This window comes from Physeter macrocephalus, chromosome 14 (assembly GCF_002837175.3).
Source record: "Physeter macrocephalus isolate SW-GA chromosome 14, ASM283717v5, whole genome shotgun sequence".
Taxonomy (NCBI): Eukaryota; Metazoa; Chordata; class Mammalia; order Artiodactyla; family Physeteridae; genus Physeter; species Physeter macrocephalus.
In genome coordinates this window covers 47,695,750-47,719,646 of record NC_041227.1, presented here as the reverse complement: position 1 = coordinate 47,719,646, position 23,897 = coordinate 47,695,750, and the positions used below count along the sequence as shown (strand labels likewise).

The 23,897-nt window shown below is 53.8% G+C and overlaps 2 protein-coding genes across 2 annotated transcripts; one reads left to right on the top strand and one right to left on the bottom strand.

Annotated features, from left to right (window-relative positions):
• Positions 1-7,322: 7,322 nt before the first annotated feature.
• Positions 7,323-10,069, bottom strand: LOC102984338 (tryptase-like). The gene is given in 7 exon segments (XM_024123548.2): positions 7,323-7,487; positions 7,561-7,724; positions 7,877-8,060; positions 8,062-8,152; positions 8,264-8,435; positions 8,604-8,675; positions 9,967-10,069. Coding segments are annotated over 7 exon segments (951 nt in total).
• A 1,465-nt stretch (positions 10,070-11,534) lies between these two features.
• LOC102984614 (tryptase-like) lies at positions 11,535-22,996 on the top strand. Its single transcript, XM_024123549.2, is given in 10 exon segments — positions 11,535-11,542; positions 11,717-11,830; positions 12,102-12,184; positions 12,274-12,355; positions 21,660-21,715; positions 21,884-22,055; positions 22,167-22,266; positions 22,268-22,442; positions 22,595-22,758; positions 22,832-22,996. Coding segments are annotated over 10 exon segments (1,119 nt in total).
• The last annotated feature ends 901 nt before the right edge of the window (positions 22,997-23,897 follow it).

The following is a 23,897-nucleotide window of genomic DNA, read 5'->3' as shown; positions in this document are numbered from 1 at the left end:
GCGGCCATGGCTCACGGGCCCAGCCGCTCCGCGGCATGTGGGATCCTCCCAGACTGGGGCGCGAACCCGGTTCCCCTGCATCGGCAGGCGGACGCGCAACCACTGCGCCACCAGGGAAGCCCCTGAGACCTCAACTCTTAAAAACAAAAAAGAGGCAGATAGAGCTGATATGCAGGGCTGCTAGGAGGACCAGATCAAGGACGGAGATCCTGCCTGGCTACCTGGAGCCCCAAAGAGCTTGCCCTGTGCGTCCGCCCACCCCCTAGCATCCAGCCCTCTCGGTCCCCGTGCTCCCCGACTTCAGCCTCAGTCTGAGAGCTCGCACCCCCTGCAGCGTAGACCTGAGCCCCACTGGACTTGTCTGCTATTCTTGCTTCTTTCAGGGTGACTCTGGAGGCCCCCTGGTGTGTCAGCTCCGGGACAAGCTCTGGGTGCAGGTGGCAGTGGTGAACTCCATCAGGGGTTGCGCTGAGCCCAGCCTCCCGGGGGTGTATGCCAGGGTCTCTGCCTACCAGCCCTGGATCCAGCGCCAAGTATTCCTGCCAGGGCACCTGCACAGGGGCTGACCCCTCCCCGGGGCTCGGCCTGCCATTCTTGCATCTTCTCTCCCAAGTTGCCCGTTTCTGTGCGACTCTTCCCCACTCTGCCTTGCTGTCCCTGCCTCTCCCACCCCCACCCTGACCCCCATGTGGCCAGCGGACAAAAGATGGCCAAGGCATGACAGCGGTTTGACTTGCACCTGTTTAAGGTAAAGAGCTGGGCCAGGATGGAAGCACAAGCTGGGGGGTCCCTGCGGGCTGCCGGCACCCACCCGCCTCCCACCCACCAACACTAAATGCTTGGTAACCTGTTTCTCTGGCCTGTTCATTTGAACTGTCATGGGGCGGGGGGGTGCTGCAGGACCACTTGCCCTCAGCAGAGACCCTCCAGGGGTGCTCTGTGTGCCCGTGGTCTGGGGTGGGGTGTGTGTGTATGGTGGGGAGAGGCGGGCAGGCTGTGGACGGCACCAGCTCTCAAAGCAGAGGCCTGGTTCTCGCCCTAGGCGGGGTAGGCTGTGTAATTGGCAGGGTCTTTTGTTTAAAAGGCAGGAAATGACTTTTTTCCATTCTTTTGGCATCTCTCTGTGAGTCTTGCTCCTCAGGGCATGGGACACTTCGGGGTGAGCACGGAGCTTCCAGGGCGGGTGCAGCCGGGAGGGTAGGGAAGCAGGCCTGCCCCGCCTTGCTCAGTAGCTCCGCCATCCCGGGACTTTACCACCAAAACCGCCCTGCTCATCCTTTCCAGGCACAGAGCGTGAGCGCCTCCCCAACCCCACCCTGTGGTGTGCCTCCTGCCCCCCCAGTTCCCACCCTCACCTGCAGCCGCCCGGTTGCTTGTGCCCCACACCTGGGGTCAGAGGCTCTGCCTGCGTCCTCCAGAGAGAGCAGAGAGCTCAGCGGTCTGTGTCCGTGCACCCGACCCTCCCTGTGGTCCCTGGCGAAGGAGGGAGGGCAGCCCTGATTGGGTCCCTGTGCGCGCTCGGTCCCCAGGACTTGGCCTAATCCCGCAGGCCCGGCTGGGAAGGGGGTCTCGGCCCCGCTTCTTGTCTATACCCGGACCGGGCACTGGCTAGGAAGAGGGTCCGAGGGGACCTTCCTCAGTCCGGGGGTCGAGCTGGCCCCAGCTCCTGGGTCCGGACAAGGCCAAAAGGGGCCTGCGGTGGGGTCTTGGGGCCTTGGAGTCCCTGGTGGAGCCGCGAGGCGCCCCCCTGCCTCCTGTCCGTGTCTCAGTGCCCCCCGGCTGCCCTGCCTCCTGTGCGGAGGGCAGGCCCGGCTGCTGCAGCCTGTCCCAGCCTGGGGAGGCCTCTCCTCTCCCTGGAAGAATCCAGGGTCATTGTTGAAGGCCTGATGGGACCCCCCCACCAAACCTAAAAGCTGAGGTGGAGCGTCTGGATTCCCGATGCTGACCAGCTAGACTGACCTTGGCGTCGTATGGAGAAAGGCCCAGTGCACGTGTGTGCTGATTGGGTGTGAGAAAGAGGCTGCTCTTAGGGGACCCTTGGGTGAGGGGCTGCATGGATCCTGAGAACCCCCGGCTCCCGCTGTCTGCTGTATGGCCTCAAGAAAGTACATCCCCCCTGGTCCCCAGACTCCTCATTAATACAAGGATGGTCTGGGATAGATGCTCTAACTCAGCTCCTGGGCACCTCTAACCTGAGCCCCCAGCTCCTCCTCCCTGGGTTCTTGGTGTCAACTCCAAGTCCTGGGATTCATCCGCGGTGGGGAGGGGAGCCTACGTGAGAGAGAGATGCTCAGACACAAGTGCATGGGCACCTGTACACACAGCCCTGGCTGGAGGCGGGAGATCTGCATTCCCTCACATCACCAGTGCCCCCGACCACTGGGAGAGGGGCTGAGCTAGCCGCAGGCATTCCCTTTTGTCCAGGTCCAGCACCCTCTGGGACCCGAGGTCTCCTTTCCCAGCCCTGGAATCAAGCTCTCCACTGACTGAGGCACCCTGGTGCTGTGGCTCAGGATGCCTCTCCTGATCAGGGTGCAGGCACCTCGTGGAGACTTCTGGGTGCGTGAGGCGTCTCCCAGCATCTCAGCCACATCCTCCTCTGTAGCAAATTGCTGTTGTGAGCTGAGTGAGGGTTGGAAGGGAGGGGGGATGAGAGGGGCTGGTAGTGGGGTGGTGGGGGCACTGGGAGAGGCTGAGGAGCAAACGACGCATCAGTGGCGTGGGTTAGGCACCTTGCAAGATTTCTTCTGAGTGGGGCCAGGGTTCCCAAGGGCCAGAAATTAGGAAGGAGGAAGGGACCCGTGAGCCCCAGGGCCGCCCTCCACTCCAGACCCACACGTGACATGCTTCATCCACCACGACCCCAAGGAACAACGTCAGTTCCCTTTTATAGATGAAATCAGCTGAGGGTCAGGAAGATTTTCTGACTGGACTGAGGTCTCACAGCTAGAAAATGACCACAACCCAGGGGCTGCTTTGTAGATATTCATTAGCTGAAAGTCTGTGTGCCCACAGCTCAGTCCACGCTAAGTTACTGTTTTTCTGGGACAAATATGGGTTTGTGCTCACACATCTCAAGACAAATACCTTTGGAAAATGACTTCCATGATTCAAACTTTTAAAAAAATTCAGCTTTATTATGGTATCTTTAAAAAACACACTTATTGGGACTTCCCTGGAGGTCCAGTGGCTAGGACTCTATGGTTCCACTACAGGGGGCACGGGTTCTATCCCTGGTTGGGGAGCTAAGATCCCACAAGCTGCAACGTGGCCAAAAAAAAAAAGCAAAAAAACCACTTATTTAAAAATTGCCAATTTTAAGTCTACAATTCAAAGACTTGGACAAAAGTATACAGCCCTGTAACCACCACTACCATCAAGTTTACTACATTCCCACCATCCCAAACATTCCCTCCTGTCCCTTTGCAACCAGTCTCCTCCCCACACAGAAGCTGGAGAGGGACCAGGGAAGTCCTGGGATGGGGGAGGAAGGATAGAGGAGGAGCTGAAGGCCAGGCTCTACTGGCAGGCTCCACCTGTTCCTTCTGTACACCCGGCAGGGAGCGCCTGTCACCTGCATTTGTCCCTATGTGGACACTGTGGCCTAGTAGCAAGTGGCCGACTCAGGGGCACACAGACTACAGCAGGGCCAGGTCAGACCCCACGCGTCCTGGCTGCAAAGCCTTTTCTCCCCACCTGGGCAGGAATTGGAGTCAGTGCCACTCCCTCTAGGAAGCCCTTCCTGGTTCCTGCTGAGCATACTGTCTCCTCTCCTCAACCCTGGTCTTTGGGGTTCCTCAGGAGGGTCCCAGTTCAAGGTCCAGACTGAGCCCAGTGGAGACAGCTCAGGCCCTGTAACTGGAGTCTCTGTGCCAGCTCACCCCCTCCCCCCATTGTCTCTTTTCCCCGACCTGTCCCCAGGTCCCATGGTCTCCATCAGTCAGACACAGCACCAGCTGCCCAGCTGCCCTTCCTAACCGTCCTCTGTCCGGCCAGGGCCTGATGACAGAGCTGATTAGGGCCCCTGGGAGGGGCCGGGACTTTGCTGCTCCTCCCTCCTTCCTGCCCCAGCTCCCAGCCTGGCTCCTAAGCACATGCTTGCGGGTCCCTGTGAGACCTTCTAGGTCAGCCACCCCCTCTTAGGTGGGGGGAAACTGAGGCACAGGGGTGGGTGGAGAGCTGCCTGATGATCCACAGGGTGGGGGAGGGGGGCACAGACTTGTCTTCTTCCCACCAGCACCAGGCCCTGAGCCACGGCTTGGATGTGTGTGCTCCACGTTTGACCTGGTGACAAATAAGGACAAATAAGGATGACAGTGACACAACCTCTGTGTGTGGGGCCTGTGCTGAGCCCTTGAGGACCGCACACCTGGGAGGCTGTCCCCATCAGCCAGGCACGGGGTGGGGGAGGGAGGAATCAGAGCCCAGGCTGCCCCTCCTAGGGCCCAGGAGGTCTGGTGTCACACTGTATGGAGGGCGGAGGCAGGTCTGGAAAGACCCAGGTCCTCTGACTCTGGGAACCCCAGTGCCATCCCTGGGTCCCACTTCTGGGCCCTCACCTGTCCCGGCTCAATTCACTCCAGCACTGGGGACCTCTATCCCTACCTGCACCCCATCACATGGCTCCCTGCAGGGCCCTTAACAACCCCAGGGTTCCAGCCTGCTGTTGAGAAAGAAACTCAGAATTCCATCCCCTCGATGTCCCCTTGATGTCTTGTGACACGGTGCTGTTTCTGTTCCCACTTGACAGGAGGGCAAACTGAGGCATGGGGCATGGAAGGGGTGTGTCCTGCCTGAAGTGCTCCCTCGCCAGCCCTGGGGATACCCTCGTGGCCCAGGAGGGGGTGGGGGGCCCTGTCGCCCAGCGTACCTGGGTCACGTGGGCCCACATGTTGGGAGGACACCTGGACAGTCCCATATCTAGGACTGGACCCTCCTCCTGGCTCCCATCCCTGGCACCAACCGCTCACCCACTCAGACTGTCCTCTGGCCCGAGCCCTGACCCTTCCAGATTGAGCCATGCTCACTCTTACCTGTAGTCAGTATCTGGGTCTGGTTTTCAGGGATACGGGGACACCCCGGGTGTAAGCTCATGCCCTGCCCTGCTCCCTTGCCCCACCCCCGGCCTGCAGCATCTCAGGTCTGCAGTTCCAGGACTCCAGCACCCAATCCTTGTCCTCCCACCTACATGATCCCCTGAAATATCCCTCCCTCCCCACTCCATCCAGCCCAAGGCCATGTTGTACAGGCTTAAGAAAGTTCTGGAAGTCATCACCCCAATAACAGACAGGAATGATCCCTGGTGGGACAGGGGAAGGAGGTTTCTTCGTAACATGTATGTATCCTTCAAGGGTTTACAGTGGGCATGCTCCACGTTTGTAATTAAAAATGATTCAAGACTAAGAGGAATAATGAACAGCCTTGGCCCCTCCCCCATTATGTAGCTTCAAGTCAGAGTCGGAAGTTGGGGGAGAGCCTGTGCAGAGCCAGGGCCCTGGTCTCCAGGGCTCTGCTGGGTGGACCCCCAGTGCCCCTCGGTCCCCCAGTCTCGGCGGGGATGCAGGGACAGAGGCCGGTGGGGCAGGGGAAGTACTTGGAAACACAAAGGAAGCTCTTGCCTCGGAGCCTCACCCGACATGGAAATCGGTTCTAGAGGATTAGCATCAAAGTATGTCTGTGTGTGTGAGTGCACACACGTGCATGCGTGTATCTGTGCCTGTGTGTGCAACAATTCAAATCTTCAATCTGTAAACACAAACACCTCCAACTTTGCAAAGCCAACAAAACAATTTTCAGCAACTGTGGAAGACAAAGTGTTAATGCAGTCATTTCGTTGAATACCTTTAAATGACGAAAAGAAACAGAGGACTCCAAGAGCCTCACTAACAAGGAGAAGCAGAGCTGCTGGCGGAAATGATCTGTTAGACAAATACAGGGAGTGTTCACCTCCCCCGACCCCAGGAATGAGATAAATGCAATCTGCAAAATGAAACAGCAAAAGGATGCTATTCATTACAAAAATTTCAAATATTGAATATGGATTATGCCTTTTTGCCCACAATGTAGTGTATGATACATTTATTTGATTATGTTTTGTGTATTACATGTATTACACTATGTGTCTTGTATCATGTTTACATTATTACACTTTGACATGATATATTATGTCTCACATTTGTATCCAGTGTGTTTCACATTGTGTCACGGTGTTGGATTCAAAGAAAACCAGAGCAACAGGGGAAAAGAGACCCCAGTACAGAACCGGGCGCCATTCCGAAGAAAGCAGGGACAAGTGGGGATTGTAGCCAAGGAGCAAGGGGTTGGTGGTCAGAGAATTTCTCAGAGGAGACAGCAGGTCTGGGGGAATTCTGTTTAAACCACCCTAAAGAGGCTTCTACTGACACATCCAAGGGAGATGAAACCTAGGGCGGGGAGAGAGGGGGTTTGATCAGATATCAAGGGTGATTGGGTACCAAGGGCAGGGGTTCTTGCTAAACCGACTCAGCAGGGCTCTTGGTAAAATGGGGTATAACCAGGAAGGGCACAGTTGGGCCCAGGAGAAGGTTCAGGAGGCTGACTAAAGTTTGATCAAGCAAAGAATCTCTGTCATTGGCAGTTATGAGGGGAGTGCTGTGATGTGCATGGGTAGGAGGAGACAGGGAAACAGCCTTTCTGGAAATGATGTAGCAATGCCCCCGGGGGTTCTCCGGGAATTTGCTCCAGAACACAATCACCAATAAGGAGACAGTGCTAGAATGCAGATCGAAAGAGCAGCCTTGTGCATAAGCAGGAACACAGTCCCAATAAAAGCCACTTGGGAGATAGGAGACACCGGCGTGTCTGTGAGATGAAATGAGACAATCGTGGGGGGTGCAGTCCTCTGGGGACTGAGATCTGACAATAGCAGGGGACGGCTCTTCCCTTCAGGAGATGTGTGCTCTATACAAGCCAGCGTGCAGAGAAGTGGGCCTGGGCGCAAGGGGCAGGGCGGGGCCATCCCCACAGCAAGGCATTTGCTCAGGGACCAGGGACCCACAGAGAGGGTGGCTGCGCCTGGCTGGGCCCTGGACCCTTCCCTCTCCCTCAGCGACACCCACAGCCAGAAAAACAGCGACGACCACGTCTGCTTTCCATGATCTTTAATGAGCGTTAGTGCCCACTGCCCGCTCCCTGGGCTCGGGGCAGGGGCGTCAGCAGGGGATGCTCAGGGCAGGGGGCCAGGGAAGGTGGGGAAGGACGCCGCCTCAGCAGGAAGCAGCGGGGTGGGGACAGGAGGGGGCTGGCTTCTCCGCTGACCCAGGTGGCAACCCTGGGGACCGGGCTCAGGGCTCCTCGGGGACGTACTGGTGGATCCAGTCCAAGTAGTGGGTGATGCAGGTGTAGATGCCTGGCAGGTTGGGCTGAGCACAGCCGTCGCCGCAGCTGACCACACCCGCCTGCAGCCAGGTGCCATTCACCTTGCAGACCAGGGGCCCTCCGGAGTCGCCCTGGGGAGGGGAGGGGTCAGCGGTGGCTGTGAGACCTGGGCGGCTGGGGGCTGCAGGGAGACGCGAGACCCACCTGGCAGGAGTCCCTCTTGCTATTCCCGGCACAGAGCATGTCGTCCCGGACGATCGGGGTGTTGTCCCCTATGTACAGGCCGGTGTGGTATTTCATGTCACAGATGCTGTTTTCCACGATGGGGACCCTCACCTGCTTCAGGGGAAATGGCGGTGGCAGGGGTTCTGGGGGTGAGAGGAGAGGAAGGATGCTGCATCAGGAGAGTGTGGGATCACCGCCCTGAGCCGGCCGGTTGGGACCCTGTTCCCCAGAGGAAACCCCAGGCAGTGGAGCCGTGATGTGCCCAAGTCCCCCTCCAGCGGTCCCTGACACTCACCTCCACTGTGCAAGTTGCCCCAGCCTGTCACCCAGCACCGAGTCCCTGGGCGAAAGGTCTCCGAGGCAGGGGGCAGGGTGACCGGATGGACGTGGCTGGAGATGTTCACAGGGTCCCCAAGCTCCAGCAGGGCGATGTCCGCCCCGTTCTCAGCTACGTAGTAGTTGGGGTGTGGGGGGGTGGGGGATGACCCTGCTCATGGGCAACAGCTCGTCCTGGTACCAGAGGTGCTGCTCCCGCAGCTGCACCCTGAGGACTGTGGGGTCTTGGACTTTCCTGGGGAGAGAGAGGGGCACCTACTCAGGGGCTGAGCCACCTCCGGGACACCCAGGAGCGTGAGTGGAGCCCCAGGCCCACCCCTACCCGCCAGGCCGTGTGGAGACTCACGGTCCGACGCAGTGGGCCGCGGTCAGCACCCACCAGGGGTGGATCAGGGAGCCCCCGCAGATGTGTTTCCAGTACTGGGTGCTGAATCTCAGGCTCACGTGCCAGGGCCACTTGCTCCCAGGGGCCTCCCGTCCCCCTACGATGCCTGCTCGCTGCAGGGCCTGGTCTGGGGCTGGGGCAGGAAGTGCCTTCAGGACACGACACGGCCCGGCCGCCGGGCTCGGCCCTTCCCTGTGCCAGCACCACCCTGGGCTTCTCTGAACCCACCCACCCATCCCTGGGCTTGTGGGGGGATAGGGTGAGGGGACAGAGACCGCACGGGCCCAGGGTCAGGACTCACCAGCGGCCGCATGGACCAGGCTCACCAGGAGGGGCAGCAGGAGCTTGGCTGGGGGTCTGCGGGGTGGGGGGTCTGCGGGGTGGGGGGTCTGCAGGGTATGGGGTGCAGGTGGATTTGGGGCCCCTGGTGATCAGGGGGTTAGTCCAGGCCAGGGGGTCTGGGGCCTCAGCGCTCCGGATCTGAGGCTCGGCCACCCTGCTCCACAGTGACACCCAGGTGTTGGGGTCCTGCTGGGGGTTCTCACCTTGGCAGGTCCAGCTGCTTTTGCCCAGCCCGCTCTCCCTGCCCCTTTATCCTCACAGAGCAGGACAGGGTCAGGGGAAGGGTGCTGGTCCTCCAATCCAGAGGGAGGAAGTGGATGACTCAGACCCAGTGCCAGAGTTCCTCTGGCCAGGAAGGGGCCCTGCAGCCCCCGCCCCAGATGGCAGACCCAATTCCTCTGTGAAGTCGGACAACATTCATCTCTGGGTGTTATCTGAGCGGTTAAGTCTGGCATCAGTGGAACCTTATTATCTGGGGATCTGAATGCCATCCGCAGAGGGAAGTGAGGGGGAGATGACAGGAGAGGCCAGTGCCAGCCTTCGCTGGACACTCCCCACCAGGCCCACCACCCCTGTCCCCGGTCCTGCAGTGCCAAGGCGACCACTGTCCTTGTCCGTCCATCCGCCTCACCTCCTTACTCTCCCCTGAGCCTGCTGGTCACCCAGGGTCTTAGTTGCAGCAGGCAGGCTCTTTAGTTGCAGCTCAAGGGCTCCTTAGTTGTGGCATGCGAACTCCTAGTTGTGGCATGCATGTGGGATCTAATTCCCTGACCAAGGATCGAACCCAGGCCCCCTGGGAGCGTGGAGTCTTAACCACTGGGCCACGAGGGAAGTCCCTTCCTCTCTTGTTAACATCTTCCGTTGGTATGAATGATTTGTTATAATCATGAACCAATATGATGCATTATATTAACTAAAGTCCATAGTTCATTCGCATTTACTTACTTTTCCTCTAGTGTCCTCTGTCTGTCCCAGGCCCCCATCTGGGCCCCACGTGACATTTAATTGTCTCATCTCCCTGGGCCCCTCTGGGCTGAGACAGAGTCTCCAGGCTCATTTGGTGTATTTCCTGCTTCAGTCCCAGAATGGGTCCCAGCATCATTTCTCCGAGGAGACCAGTTCCCTTTACTGCAGGAGGACTTCGAGACCCAGATCCAGGCACAGGGTGTGCTCGTTGCTCTTGGGGTGTCATTGCCCTCAGGCCCCCACGGCTGAAAGAGCCAGGCTGTGTGTGTACTGACTGGTGTGTATCCTCGTAGCCGTGGTATCTTTATATGCATCCACCTGCATCTACGTGAAGCTACACTTGGCTTCAGACTCACGTCTCCACCTCGGATGCATCAGGGCAGGGGTCACTACAGCCTCCACCCCTGCTGACTTGGAACCTCCCACCCAGGTGAGAAGTCGGCTCCCTCGGGTCCCCATCCCGTCCCTCAGCTGCTCACGTCCAGCCTGGACGGCAGTGTGGAGACTACTCCCTACACCCCATGGGAACTGACTTCATCAACAGAGCGCATGCCCTGTGCGGCCCCTTAGCCCTTAGTCTCACGGACCCACTCAGTCCTAGGGTGACCCAGGCGGCACCTGGTGCCCAGGGAGGTGGTTCCAAACACTCGTGATCGGTGGGTTGTCCTGCCTCGTCTGCACTTGGGTAGCAGGACTGCACCTCAGGATGTTCATCTCGCACCTGCGGGGGGATTTCTGGCTGTTTCCTGTTGGGGGAATGAACATGGAGCTGCTGTGAACGGAGCTGTTCAAGTCTTTTTGTGGAGGTCTCAGCTCTCTTTGAATGTTTCCCTGAACAAGAGGATTCCAGGTCCCTCCCGTCACTTCTCCAGGGAGCCCAGCCCCTAGGGGGCAACTGGTGTTTAGAAACCGAAACTTGTGACGGGTGACGCTGAGGCTCTTGGGGTTTCCCGGGATATAGCTAGGGAATGCACACACGGGCTGACACGTGAGCACACACAGGCTCCCACACCTCACATCTACAGTTCAATATCTATATTGAAACCACCAGCTCTCTCCAGTCCCAGTTCCACACTGTGGGGTTTACTGCAATCCCCTCTCCTATGGCAGCCCTCTCTGGCGGGTGAAACCCGGTTCTAGTCCCTAATCCCTTAACTTGTTTGGGTAATGCCCATGTGTCACCATTTCCCACCCATTACCCTCTCCCGAGCACAAGCCCTTTCGCTCAGCAGCACCCTCGCCTCTTCTCTGCAGCGTGACCCCCTCTCGGGTGAGCGCACTCCCACCTGGATCTGCCCCGCCCAGGCTTTGGTCTGCACTGCTCAGAGGAAGGTGGGGGAGACTGTGGGCAGAACCCGTGACTTTCCAGCATTTCAGAAGGTGTGTGGCAGCGTCTCCTTCCATCTGCACTTTCCCGATGAGCGAGCAGGTGTTTCTTGGTTGTGGTTCATCTTTGAGGAAGTGTCTACACAAGCTGTTGCCCATTTAAATCATGTTGGGCGTTGTCTCAGGGGGTTGTGAGAGTTCTCTCCCCTCCCTCCTTTCTAAATCTGGATACAAGTCCTTTATCAGATACGTGCATTACAGATATTTTTCTCCAGTTAGGGGATTGTACTTTCATTTTCTTAACAGTGTCACTCTAAGTGTAAGTTTTAAATTTTGACAAAGTCCCGTTTACCAATTTTTTGTTTCTTTTAGTGGTTTTTGAGTCCCCTCTGCCTTCCTCCAGGTCATGAGGATTTTCTGCTATGGTTTCTTCTGGGTGTTTTACAGTTTTAATTTCTACATTTAAGTGTAAGATCCATTTTGAATGAATTATAAGTCGAGCATCAAGCCTCTTGTCTTCTCCCACACAGATGACACAGTTGTTCCAGAAACATTTGTTAAGAAGGCCACCCTTACCCTCTCTTGAAAACAAGCGACCATGTACGTGTGGGTCTTTTTCTGGGCTACTGTTCTATTGATCTGTACATTACCTTCCATTAATACCACACTCTCACGGTTACTGCATCTTTATAGTAAGTCACCAAGGGCTCAGTGTGCGATCCACACTGTGAGTCGGTGCCTGGGGTCCCATGTGTTGACTCGTATCTGGTGACTCCACAGCACAGGGCTGCTGCCCTCCTTTTCCTACAGCCTGTCCCCTCCCCCAGAGCCTCCCGCGCTGTCCCGCAGAGACCACCAGCCAGGAATACCCGGCCCAGGGGGCAGCCCCAATTGGTCAGACATGCTGTGTCCCCACGGCCTGGGGAGGCCTGCCAGGCGAGCCCAGGCATGCGAGGCAGAGGATGGGGACTCCCTGACTCCCTGGCATCCTGGTCCTAACCCCACCCTGCCCCAAGGACAACCTGAAGGACCTCTGGTCGGCCAGTACCTGACTGCAGGCGGCGTGGTGAACTGAGTGAGGGCTTTGCCCACCCTATCTGACCCACATCCCAGGCTCTCCTGCCCTCCCGCCCTCTGACCCATGACCCATGACCCTCCCCGGCAGGGAGGGCGCAGACCACAGGCTGGGCCTGGAGGAAGAACCACTGCAGCAGCCCTGGGTCCGGCCCAGCTCAGCATCCTCTCCCCGTGGGAACTGAGGCCAAGGTCACACGTAGGAGAGTCTGCAGACCCCAGAGCTCCAGGTCCAGCTGTCCACCTCCCACGCCCACGTGCAGTGCCGCCTGCTCCTCGGAGGTCCCAGGCCAGGGCCGCAGCTGCAGTCAGACCTCCACTCTGCGACCGCGACCCGGTGGACAGGTAAGGGGTGGCCGGGCGGCGAGTCCCTCCCGTCCCAGCATATGTCCAGCCCCGCGCGGCAGGTGCTACGGGGCCTCTGCTTTTCAAGCCAGGCGCTCCCTCTGGTGGACATGCGGGGAACTGCAGGACTCCGGACTGAGCTGCGCTCGCGGCAGAAATAAGCTCACTTTACTTGTGGGTGACACGATCACATACATAGAAAAACAAAAATCTTCTGCAAACACCAGAATAAGTGAATTCAGCGAGACTGTGAGGCACAAAATCAATATGCAAAAAATACGTTATTTCTAAATATCATCCACCAGTAATTGGAAAATAAAAAACACAAAACTATTTCCTATAGAATTAAAAAAACCCCAGAACCACTAATGATACATTTCAAGAAAGGTGTGCAAAGTCAATATAACAAAAAGTACAGAACATCGCTGAGAGTCATTTTAAGAGGCCTAAAGAGAGATGTGTCATGTTTCTGGATTGTTAAGATATCAATTCTATCCATTTTGATTTATAGCCTCATTCAATCCAAATCAATATGCCAGCGGCCTTACCTCTTGCAGAGATTGACAGTCTGATTCCAAAGTTAATATGAAAATGGAAAGGACCTGGGATAGCCAAGAAAATTTAGAGAAAAAAGACAAAGATGGCTCACTCATCCTCTCCAACATCAAGACATACTCTAGAGCTGTAATAACCAAGACCATGCATTGGGGAAGGAAAAAATAAAAGGAACAGAACAGAGTAGATATAGATCCCAGAACTGCAGGACCACTTGATTCACGACCACGATGTCACTGATATTGAATGGGGAACGGGTGGCCTTTTCGATCAATGGTGCTGGGCTGATAAGATAAGCGTGTGGGGAGAAGTGAAACTGGGGCCCCATTTACATCAGACATAAAACAATTCACAGTGGGTTTATGTGAAACGTGGGTGTTGACACAATGAACCTTCTATACAAAACAGGAGAGTATCTTCAGTACCATGGAGTTCTTCTCACCCACAGAAGGGAGTCAGTTCCATATGCACACAACCACCTGGGTGGAACTCAGCATCGTTCCGCTGAGCAGAGGACATCCACACGGCAAGTGTGACCCTTCCATGTGCAGCGTTAGAATCAGCAAAACTAACCTACAGTGACAAAAATCATGATGGCGGCTGCCTCTGAGGGTGGAGGAGGGTCTTGACTAGAAGGAGACGTGAGGAATCCTTCCAGGTGATATGTCTTGTTTTGGGTGGTGGTCACACAGGTGTTACAATCGTCACACTTCATTGAACTGGAGTCTCACAGTCTGTGAATTCTGTTGTATATTAGCGTTATCTCAGAAAAATATACATCTATAGACTTCCGGTTTCTGCTCTGACACATAAAGAGCTTGGAAGTCATGATTTCCATCCTCACAACAAGAAATTGAAGAACAAACTGAAGGCCAAGTGAAGTCCCATGGGAGAATCCAGGTCACAGGGCAAACCTCTGTCCCCAAACTGGACAGGCAGATGATTACAGAGAAGCTCCCACTGAGCAGAAGCTGCAGAGCCTGAGAACACGTGCAAAGTGGCTGCTGGACACTGAACCTGGGAGCTTGGGCATTAAAACTTCCTGGGACACCAGTCCTAGGCGTGCTTGCACTTTGATGAGAGTTTCCTCCAGGAGCTGCACCAGGCTCTCAGGGAGAAGATCCAAGAAAAAAAGCCTTCAGGTTTCAAGCAGGGGGAGGGGAAATAATCAACTAGAAATGCACCCAGAGCTTTCTCTTGTCTGTGACAGAAGCCTGCCCTCAAGGAAAACCACTTCCCCAGACCTGGGGAAGGACAGGTAGGCCACTCGGTCCCCTCCAGCCTTCCTGTAAGCCCACTAAAAAACTGAGACTTACTCATGGGATTAGCGAACCTTTCCCCCACCCAATCAACAGGCCTCCAGAATAATAACACTGGATCACAACTGAGAGGGCTGTGGACACAAACTCTATTTAAGGAGGAGCTTCTAGGGAAACCAAAGGCAACAGAAGAGAAAGGACCAGGACACCAGAGGAATTTGAAGCCTCACAAACAGTCAACACACCCCAACTCCAGCCAGGTAAACACAAATCCTCACACTAAAGACCTATTTATCTCGGTTCCTATTAGTCAGTACATTGTAGCCAGTTTCCACAAAAAAAATAACAAGGCATGATAAAAGCAAGGAAAACAGTCTGAAAAGATAAAGCAAGTAATAAAACCAGACTCAGATATGGCAGAGATTGGCAACTATCAGACTGAGAACTTAAAATAACTATGATAATATGCTAAGGGCTCTAATGGAAAGAGTGAACACTATGCAAGAACAGATGGGTAATGTAATCAGAGAGATGAAAACTCTAAGGAAGAACCAAAAGGAAATGCTAGAAATTAAGAACACTGTAACAGAAATGAAGAACTTCCAGTCAATACCTTACTGGAAGTCAATATCTTACTCAATGATGTGATAAGAAAAGGAAATAAAAGGTGTACAGATTGGGAAGAAGACATAAAATTGTCTCTGTTTGAAGATGCCATGATTGTCCATTTAGAGAAATCCCAAAGAATAGACAACAAACAAATTCCTAGAACTAATAAGGTATTGTAGCAAGTTTGCAGGATAGGTTAATATTACAGAGTCAGTTGTTATATTTTATATATTGCTATATATCAGAAGTGAAGAATTGGAATTTGAAATTAAAAACACAATGCCATTTACATTAACACTCCCCAAAATTAAGTACTTAGGAATACTCTAACAAAGTATGTGCAAGATCTATATGAGGAAAACAACACAGTTCTGATGAAAGAAATCAAGAGTCTAAATAAATGGAGAGATATCCATGTTCATGGATAGGAAGACAGTGTTATTAAGATGCCGAACATTCCCAACTTGATCATAGGTCCAGCACAATCCCAAGCCAAATCTCAACAAGCTATTTTGTGAATGTTAACAGACTGATTCTAAAGTTTACGTGGAGGCTTCCCTGGTGGCGCAGTGGTTAAGAATCCACCTGCCAATGCAGCGGACATGGGTTCGAACCCTGGCCCGGGAAGATCTCACATGCCGTGGAGCAACTAAGCCTGTGCGCCACAACTACTGAGCCTGTGCTCTAGAGCCGGTAAGCCACAACTACTGAAGCCTGCGCGCCTAGAGCCCGTGCTCCTCAACAAGAGAAGCCACCGCAATGAGAAGCCCATGCACCGCAACGAAGAGTAGCCCCCACTCGCCGCAACTAGAGAAAACCCATGTGCAGCAACAAAGACCCAATGCAGCCAAAAATAAAATAAATTAAATAAATAAATAAATTTTAAAAAACAAAGTTTAAAAAAAATAAATAAAGTTTACGTGGAAAAGCAAAAGACACGGAATAGCCAACACGATATTGAAGAAAAAGAACAAAGTTAAAGGACGGACACTACCCAACTTCGAGACTTACTCTAAAGCTATGATAATATTGATGAGATAATAGACAAATAGATCAATGGAATAGGATAGAGAGCCCCAAAATAGACTCATATAGAACAGTCATCTGATCTTTGACAAAGGAGCAAAGGCAATTCAATGGAGAAAAGACAAGCTTTTCAACAAATCATGCTCAACATTGCTTGTCCACATGCAAAAAATGAATCTTGACACTGACCTTCCACAAAAATTAATTCAAAATGGATCATAGACCTAAATGTGAAATGAAAAAATATAAAATTTCTAGAAGATAACATAGGAGAAAAATCTAGATGACTTCGGGTTTGGTGATGAGTTTTAAGATACAATACCAAAGGCACGATCCATGAAGGAAAAAAATGGATAAGTTGGACTTCATAAAAATTATAAACTTCTGCTCTGCAAGAGACACAATTATAAGAATGAAAAGACAAACCATAGAATGGGAGAAAATCTTTGCAAAGCATGAATCACATAAAGGACTATTATCCAAATATACAAAGAATTCTTAAAACTCAACAATAACAAAGCAGGCAATCCAAATACAAAAATAGGCAAAAAACCTAACCAGACACCTCACCAAAGGAGATACAGAGATGGCAAATGAGCACATGAAAGATGCTCAACATCATACGTCATTAAGAAACTGCAAATTAGGGCAACAATGAGCTACCACTACATACCTATTAGGATGGCTAAAAATCAAAAACACTGACAACACCAAACGCTGGTGAGGATGTGGAGCAACAGGAACTCTTGTTCATTACTGGTGGGAATGCAAAATGGAACAGCTACTCTGCAAGACAGTTTAGCAGTTTCTTACCCTATGATCCAGCAATCATGCTCCTAGGTATTCATTTACGCAAGTGAGTTGAAAACTTATGTCCACACAAAAACCTGCACACGGATGTTTATAGCAGGTTTATTCATAATTGCAAAAACTGGAAGCAACCAAAGGGTCTTCAATAGGTGAATGGATAAGCAAATTGTGGACCATCTCGACAGTGGAATATTCGGTGATAAAAAGAAATGCGGGGGGTGGTGGTGGTGGTGGTATGAATTGGGAGATTGGGATTGACATATATACACTAATATGTATAAAATAGGTGACTAATAAGAACCTGCTGTATAAAAAATAAAATAAAATTCAAAAATAAAAAAGAAATGTGCTATCAAGCCATGAAAAGACCTTAAATGTATACTGCTTAGTGAATGAAGCCCATCTGAAAAGACTGCACACAGTATGATTCCAACTCTAGGACATTCTGGAAAAGGCAAAACTATGGAGACAATAAAAAGATCAGGGATTGCAAAGGGTTCAGGAGAGAAAGATGAATTGGGGGAGCACAGATGATTTTTTAGGGCAGTGAAACGCTTCTGTATGATACTGTAATGGTGGACACAAGTCATTATGCATTTGTCAAAGCCCATAAAATATACAACACCAAGAGCGAACCCTAATGTCTACTGTGGATGTTTGTTAATAATAATGTATCAAAACTGACTCATCAGGACTTCCCTGGTGGTCCATTGGGTAAGACTCTGCGCTCCCAATGCAGGGGGCCCAGGTTTCCCTGGTCGGGAACTAGATCCCACAAGCCACAGCTAAGAGTTCGCATGCCACAACTAAAGATCCCGCATGCCGTAAGTAAGACCTGGCACAGCCTAAATAAATAAATAAAATAAGTATATAAAAAATACCAACTCATCAATGATAACAATATACCTCACTAACAGAAGATGTTCATGACGGGAAAATTGCGGGTGTGAGGGGGTGTGTATCAGAACTCTGTACTCTCTGCTCAACTGTCTGTAAACCTAAAACTGCTCTAAAAAATAAAATTTTAGTTACTTTTAAATGATTATACAACTTCGCTTCATAACAATAGGCTTTAAATGTCCTGCAGATCTTTTGTGTTGCTGTGGTCACATACTTTACCTCCAAGTAGGCTATAAACCACACGGTACACTGTTTCAGTTGTTGCTTTAAACCAGTAACTTTTATCCTTTAAATGCTTTTTAAATGAGAAAAAAAAATATCTTCTTATTCAGGCATTTCCATTTCCAGAGCTTGTCTTACTTTGTCCAGCTGTAGAGTTTTCCTCTGCTATGACATCCTTCTGTCTCCAGAACATCCTTTTACATTTCTCGAAGTGCAGGTATGCTGGCAATAGATTCTCTTGGCCATTGTTTGACTGAAAAACCTCTGTTTCACATTCCTTTTTTGAACGATATTTACTCTGGCTAAATAACTCAATGTACATAGTCTCTTTTTCTCTTTTATTTTTTTTAACTGATTTAACGATGACTCCCTCTCAGATTTTTTTTTTTTTTTTTGGCTACTTTGGGTCTTCGTTGCTGTTCACGGGCTTTCTCTAGTTGCGACGAGCGGGGCCTACTCTTCGTTGCGGTGCGTCGGCTTCTCATTGCGGTGGCTTCTTTTGCTGCAGAGCACGTGGGCTCAGTAGTTGTGGCTCGTGGGCTCTAGAACGCAGGCTCGATAGTTGTGGCGCACAGGCTTAGTTGCTCTGCGGCATGTGGGATCTTCCCAGACCAGGGATCAAACCCGTGTCCCCTGCATTGACAGGCGGATTCTTAACCACTGCGCCATTGGGGAAGTCCCCTGTCTTTGTTTCTGTGTACTGTGTTTTTCCTCCTGGGGATGTTTTTAATCTTTTCTCTCTCTCACTGGCTTTCAGCAATACACGATGTGCTTTGGCGTGTTTTTCTTTAGGATTATTCTATTTGGAATTCATTGAGATGGTTAGAGCTCTGGTTATAGTTTCATCAAATATGGAAAGTTTGGGGCCATTACTTCCCCAAATATCATTTTAGTTTATTCCGCCTCCTCTCCTTCTGGGGCCCCAGATAATTTATGAGAGACTGTTCGATACTCCCAGGTGATTCTGTTAATTTTTTCCTGGCTTTTTCTCTCTGTGCTTCATTTTGGACGGTGTCTTCAATTTTACTGTTCTTTTCCTCTGTGTGTAATCCGTCAATAACTCCATCTAGGATGTATTGTTTTCAATGTAGAGATTTTATCATTTGTGTCTAGACGTTTCATTCAGGTCTTTTTACATCTTCCATTTTTCTCATCACACTCACGTTTCCTCTACTTGAACATACTTGTAACAGCTTTTTCAGCATCCCTTCCTGTGAACTCCATCATTTCTGGATCTGTTTAGAGTGATTGACTTTTTTTCTGGTTATAGGTCATCATTTTTTAAAATTTCTTTTCATGCCTGGTAATTTTTAAAAACTTATTTTTTAAAATTGTGTCAAAATACGTATGACATAAACTTGACCATCTTAACCCTTTTTCAGCGTACTGTTCAGTAAAGTACATTCACATTGTGGTAAATCAATCTCCAGAACTCTTTTCATCTTGTAAAACTGAAACTCAGTCCCCACTAAACAACCCCCTTCCCCCTTCCCCAGCCCTGGCACCCAACTTTTTAACTTCTGTCTCTATGAATTTGATGTCTCTAGGGACCTCATGCAAGGAGAGTCATACAGAATTCATCTTTTTGTGACCGTGCCTAGTAGTGTTTGATTGGACGCCAGACCTTGTGCACACTCTATGGTTGGTGGCTGGATTTTGCTATGTTACTTCAAACGTTTCGGGCTGTGTTCCTGAATGCTATTAAGTCATTTGGAATCCTCCAGATCCTTCTGAGGCTTGCTCGTCAACTTTGCCAGGGTGGGTCTGGAGAAGCGGTCATTCTTGTGCTAACTTCACTCCACTGTTAAGTTGATGGGACTTGGCCAGAGCAGGGTATCACGAGGTTTCTCCAATCAGCCGGGGGACCATGAGACATTCCCAGGCCTGTGTGAGCACCCGGAATCCTCTGCCTGCTCCCCGCCCCAACACACACATGCCCCCAACTCTGATCTCCTACATGCACCCCCTCTCACCCCGAGAGCCCACCCCTGGGGACGCCCACCCCCCAGGTCCCTCCTCCCCAGGGCAGCAGCCCACCCACCAAGGGTGGCCCAGCCCCACTTTCCTCTGGGTCCCCCTGTCCCTGGCTGGCTGAGGATCTCTGGGCATCCCCCAGGCTCCTCCCTGGGAGTCCTCCCCCCGGCCCTTCTCACTTCAGGTCCCACCTCAGGCCAGTGGCTTGCTACGCCTGGGGAAGCAGGACCCCTGTGTCTGGCCCCAAAGACCACAGCCTCAGCCAGAGACCTCCCCAGGGACTACCCGGGGGCTGAATGCACCCACGGCCTTCACTTGTCACTCACTCATTCCAGTTAGAAATCCACAGTAAGGTCAAGAGATCACTTGTTTTAGGACCCTTGATGGCACCACCTGTCAACAGCATCTCTTCCCAAGCCCTCGGGACACGTGGGACACAACCTTGCAACACAGGAACTGTGTCTCAGAAACCTTGCAAACGTGACCCCCAAGATGATCACTCAGTTTATATTGCATTTTCGTTATTAACTAGGTGAAATCTTTTTAATGTGCACATGGTCATTTACATTTTATTGTTTATTTATTTGGTTATTACTGATTTTATATGAGGGACTTAAATTTTTTGTTATTACTGAGTTGCAAGAGTGAGGAGGTGGTCCTTGTGTACTAAGGATACTCACCTGAGAGGATCTTCAGGGTGACCCATGTGGGATCTATTAACTCCTTCCCATCACCTAGCCCCCTCCCACCCCCTTCGGTCTGGCCAGGTGTTGGTCCAATGTTAGCCAGTCAGAGCAATCACATCCTCAAGCTGCTGATTGGTCTGCTTCCCAGGGCTGAGCCAATCAGAGCCTTCCTTGGAGGTGTGGCCCTTTGTGCTCCTTAAGCCCCGCCAAGTTCCCTGGCGGGGCCTGGGCACCAGCATGTCACCTGTTGTCCCTGCCTCCTCCACCGTGGGCTCCTAGGGTCCCATCTCCATCAGCCTGGTGCATGGGACCCAGATGCAGCACCTGGAGGCGCTGGGACGAGTTTGTTGAGAGAATAAGTGAGCACGGTCTGCTAGAGGGAGGCCTGAGGTGGGGGTCTCCAGGCCTCCCTCTAGCAGGATGCTGTCCCCCGAGAAATCCAGTTGAATACACCCCTAGGGTGTTCAAGGGAGCCAGCCAGAGACAGAGCCAGGGCGAGGCTCCCTCAGGGCATAGGAGGGGCCACCCGGGTGGCTGTGTGTGGGTGGGGGAAGCAGGGGTCCAGGAGGCCATGAGGTGGGGCGGTGGGCTGGAAGCCCAGGGTGACCAGCAGGCTCAGGGGAGAGTAAGGAGGTGAGGCGGATGGACGGACAAGGACAGTGGTCACCTTGGCACTGCAGGACCGGGGACAGGGGTGGTGGGCCTGGTGGGGAGTGTCCAGCAAAGGCTGGCACTGGCCTCTCCTGTCATCTCCCCCTCACTTCCCTCTGCGGATGGCATTCAGATCCCCAGATAATAAGGTTCCACTGATGCCAGACTTAACCGCTCAGATAACACCCAGAGATGAATGTTGTCCGACTTCACAGAGGAATTGGGTCTGCCATCTGGGGCGGGGGCTGCAGGGCCCCTTCCTGGCCAGAGGAACTCTGGCACTGGGTCTGAGTCATCCACTTCCTCCCTCTGGATTGGAGGACCAGCACCCTTCCCCTGACCCTGTCCTGCTCTGTGAGGATAAAGGGGCAGGGAGAGCGGGCTGGGCAAAAGCAGCTGGACCTGCCAAGGTGAGAACCCCCAGCAGGACCCCAACACCTGGGTGTCACTGTGGAGCAGGGTGGCCGAGCCTCAGATCCGGAGCGCTGAGGCCCCAGACCCCCTGGCCTGGACTAACCCCCTGATCACCAGGGGCCCCAAATCCACCTGCACCCCACAACCTGCACCCCATACCCTGCAGACCCCCCACCCCGCAGACCCCCCACCCCGCAGACCCCCAGCCAAGCTCCTGCTGCCCCTCCTGGTGAGCCTGGTCCATGCGGCCGCTGGTGAGTCCTGACCCTGGGCCCGTGCGGTCTCTGTCCCCTCACCCTATCCCCCCACAAGCCCAGGGATGGGTGGGTGGGTTCAGAGAAGCCCAGGGTGGTGCTGGCACAGGGAAGGGCCGAGCCCGGCGGCCGGGCCGTGTCGTGTCCTGAAGGCACTTCCTGCCCCAGCCCCAGACCAGGCCCTGCAGCGAGCAGGCATCGTAGGGGGACGGGAGGCCCCTGGGAGCAAGTGGCCCTGGCACGTGAGCCTGAGATTCAGCACCCAGTACTGGAAACACATCTGCGGGGGCTCCCTGATCCACCCCTGGTGGGTGCTGACCGCGGCCCACTGCGTCGGACCGTGAGTCTCCACACGGCCTGGCGGGTAGGGGTGGGCCTGGGGCTCCACTCACGCTCCTGGGTGTCCCGGAGGTGGCTCAGCCCCTGAGTAGGTGCCCCTCTCTCTCCCCAGGAAAGTCCAAGACCCCACAGTCCTCAGGGTGCAGCTGCGGGAGCAGCACCTCTGGTACCAGGACGAGCTGTTGCCCATGAGCAGGGTCATCCCCCACCCCCCCACACCCCAACTACTACGTAGCTGAGAACGGGGCGGACATCGCCCTGCTGGAGCTTGGGGACCCTGTGAACATCTCCAGCCACGTCCATCCGGTCACCCTGCCCCCTGCCTCGGAGACCTTTCGCCCAGGGACTCGGTGCTGGGTGACAGGCTGGGGCAACTTGCACAGTGGAGGTGAGTGTCAGGGACCGCTGGAGGGGGACTTGGGCACATCACGGCTCCACCGCCTGGGGTTTCCTCTGGGGAACAGGGTCCCAACCGGCCGGCTCAGGGCGGTGATCCCACACTCTCCTGATGCAGCATCCTTCCTCTCCTCTCACCCCCAGAACCCCTGCCACCGCCATTTCCCCTGAAGCAGGTGAGGGTCCCCATCGTGGAAAACAGCATCTGTGACATGAAATACCACACCGGCCTGTACATAGGGGACAACACCCCGATCGTCCGGGACGACATGCTCTGTGCCGGGAATAGCAAGAGGGACTCCTGCCAGGTGGGTCTCGCGTCTCCCTGCAGCCCCCAGCCGCCCAGGTCTCACAGCCACCGCTGACCCCTCCCCTCCCCAGGGCGACTCCGGAGGGCCCCTGGTCTGCAAGGTGAGTGGCACCTGGCTGCAGGCGGGTGTGGTCAGCTGCGGCGACGGCTGTGCTCAGCCCAACCTGCCAGGCATCTACACCTGCATCACCCACTACTTGGACTGGATCCACCAGTACGTCCCCGAGGAGCCCTGAGCCCGGTCCCCAGGGTTGCCACCTGGGTCAGCGGAGAAGCCAGCCCCCTCCCGTCCCCACCCCGCTGCTTCCTGCTGAGGCGGCGTCCTTCCCCACCTTCCCTGGCCCCCTGCCCTGAGCATCCCCTGCTGACGCCCCTGCCCCGAGCCCAGGGAGCGGGCAGTGGGCACTAACGCTCATTAAAGATCATGGAAAGCAGACGTGGTCGTCGCTGTTTTTCTGGCTGTGGGTGTCGCTGAGGGAGAGGGAAGGGTCCAGGGCCCAGCCAGGCGCAGCCACCCTCTCTGTGGGTCCCTGGTCCCTGAGCAAATGCCTTGCTGTGGGGATGGCCCCGCCCTGCCCCTTGCGCCCAGGCCCACTTCTCTGCACGCTGGCTTGTATAGAGCACACATCTCCTGAAGGGAAGAGCCGTCCCCTGCTATTGTCAGATCTCAGTCTGGTCCCTGAGCAAATGCCTTGCTCTGGGGATGGCCCCGCCCTGCCCCTTGTGCCCGGGGCTGACTTATCTGCACTCTGGCTTGTGTCTCTTTTTGGTGAGTGGCATCGTGCTTTCTGGACAGATAAAGAATCGGGCCATTTAGATGATTCTCGGGGCACCAGGTACCCAGCAATGGGGACAAGAGCCGGAGCATTGTCCCCCTCAGCCAGGTCCCTCCATTTCGCTTTTGCAGCCTGTCGCCTCCCTCAGCGCCACCCCACCCATCCCAAGACCAACAACCAGGACTACCCAGCCCAGGGGATGGCCCCCGGGGACGGCTGCCAGGCAAGCCCAGGCATGTGAGGCTGAGGATGGGGACTCCCGACTCCCTGGCATTCTGGTCGTCACCCACTCTGCCTCCGGGATGACCTGAAGGGCCTCTAGTTGGCCAGGGACCAGGACTTGACTGCAGGCGGTGTGGTC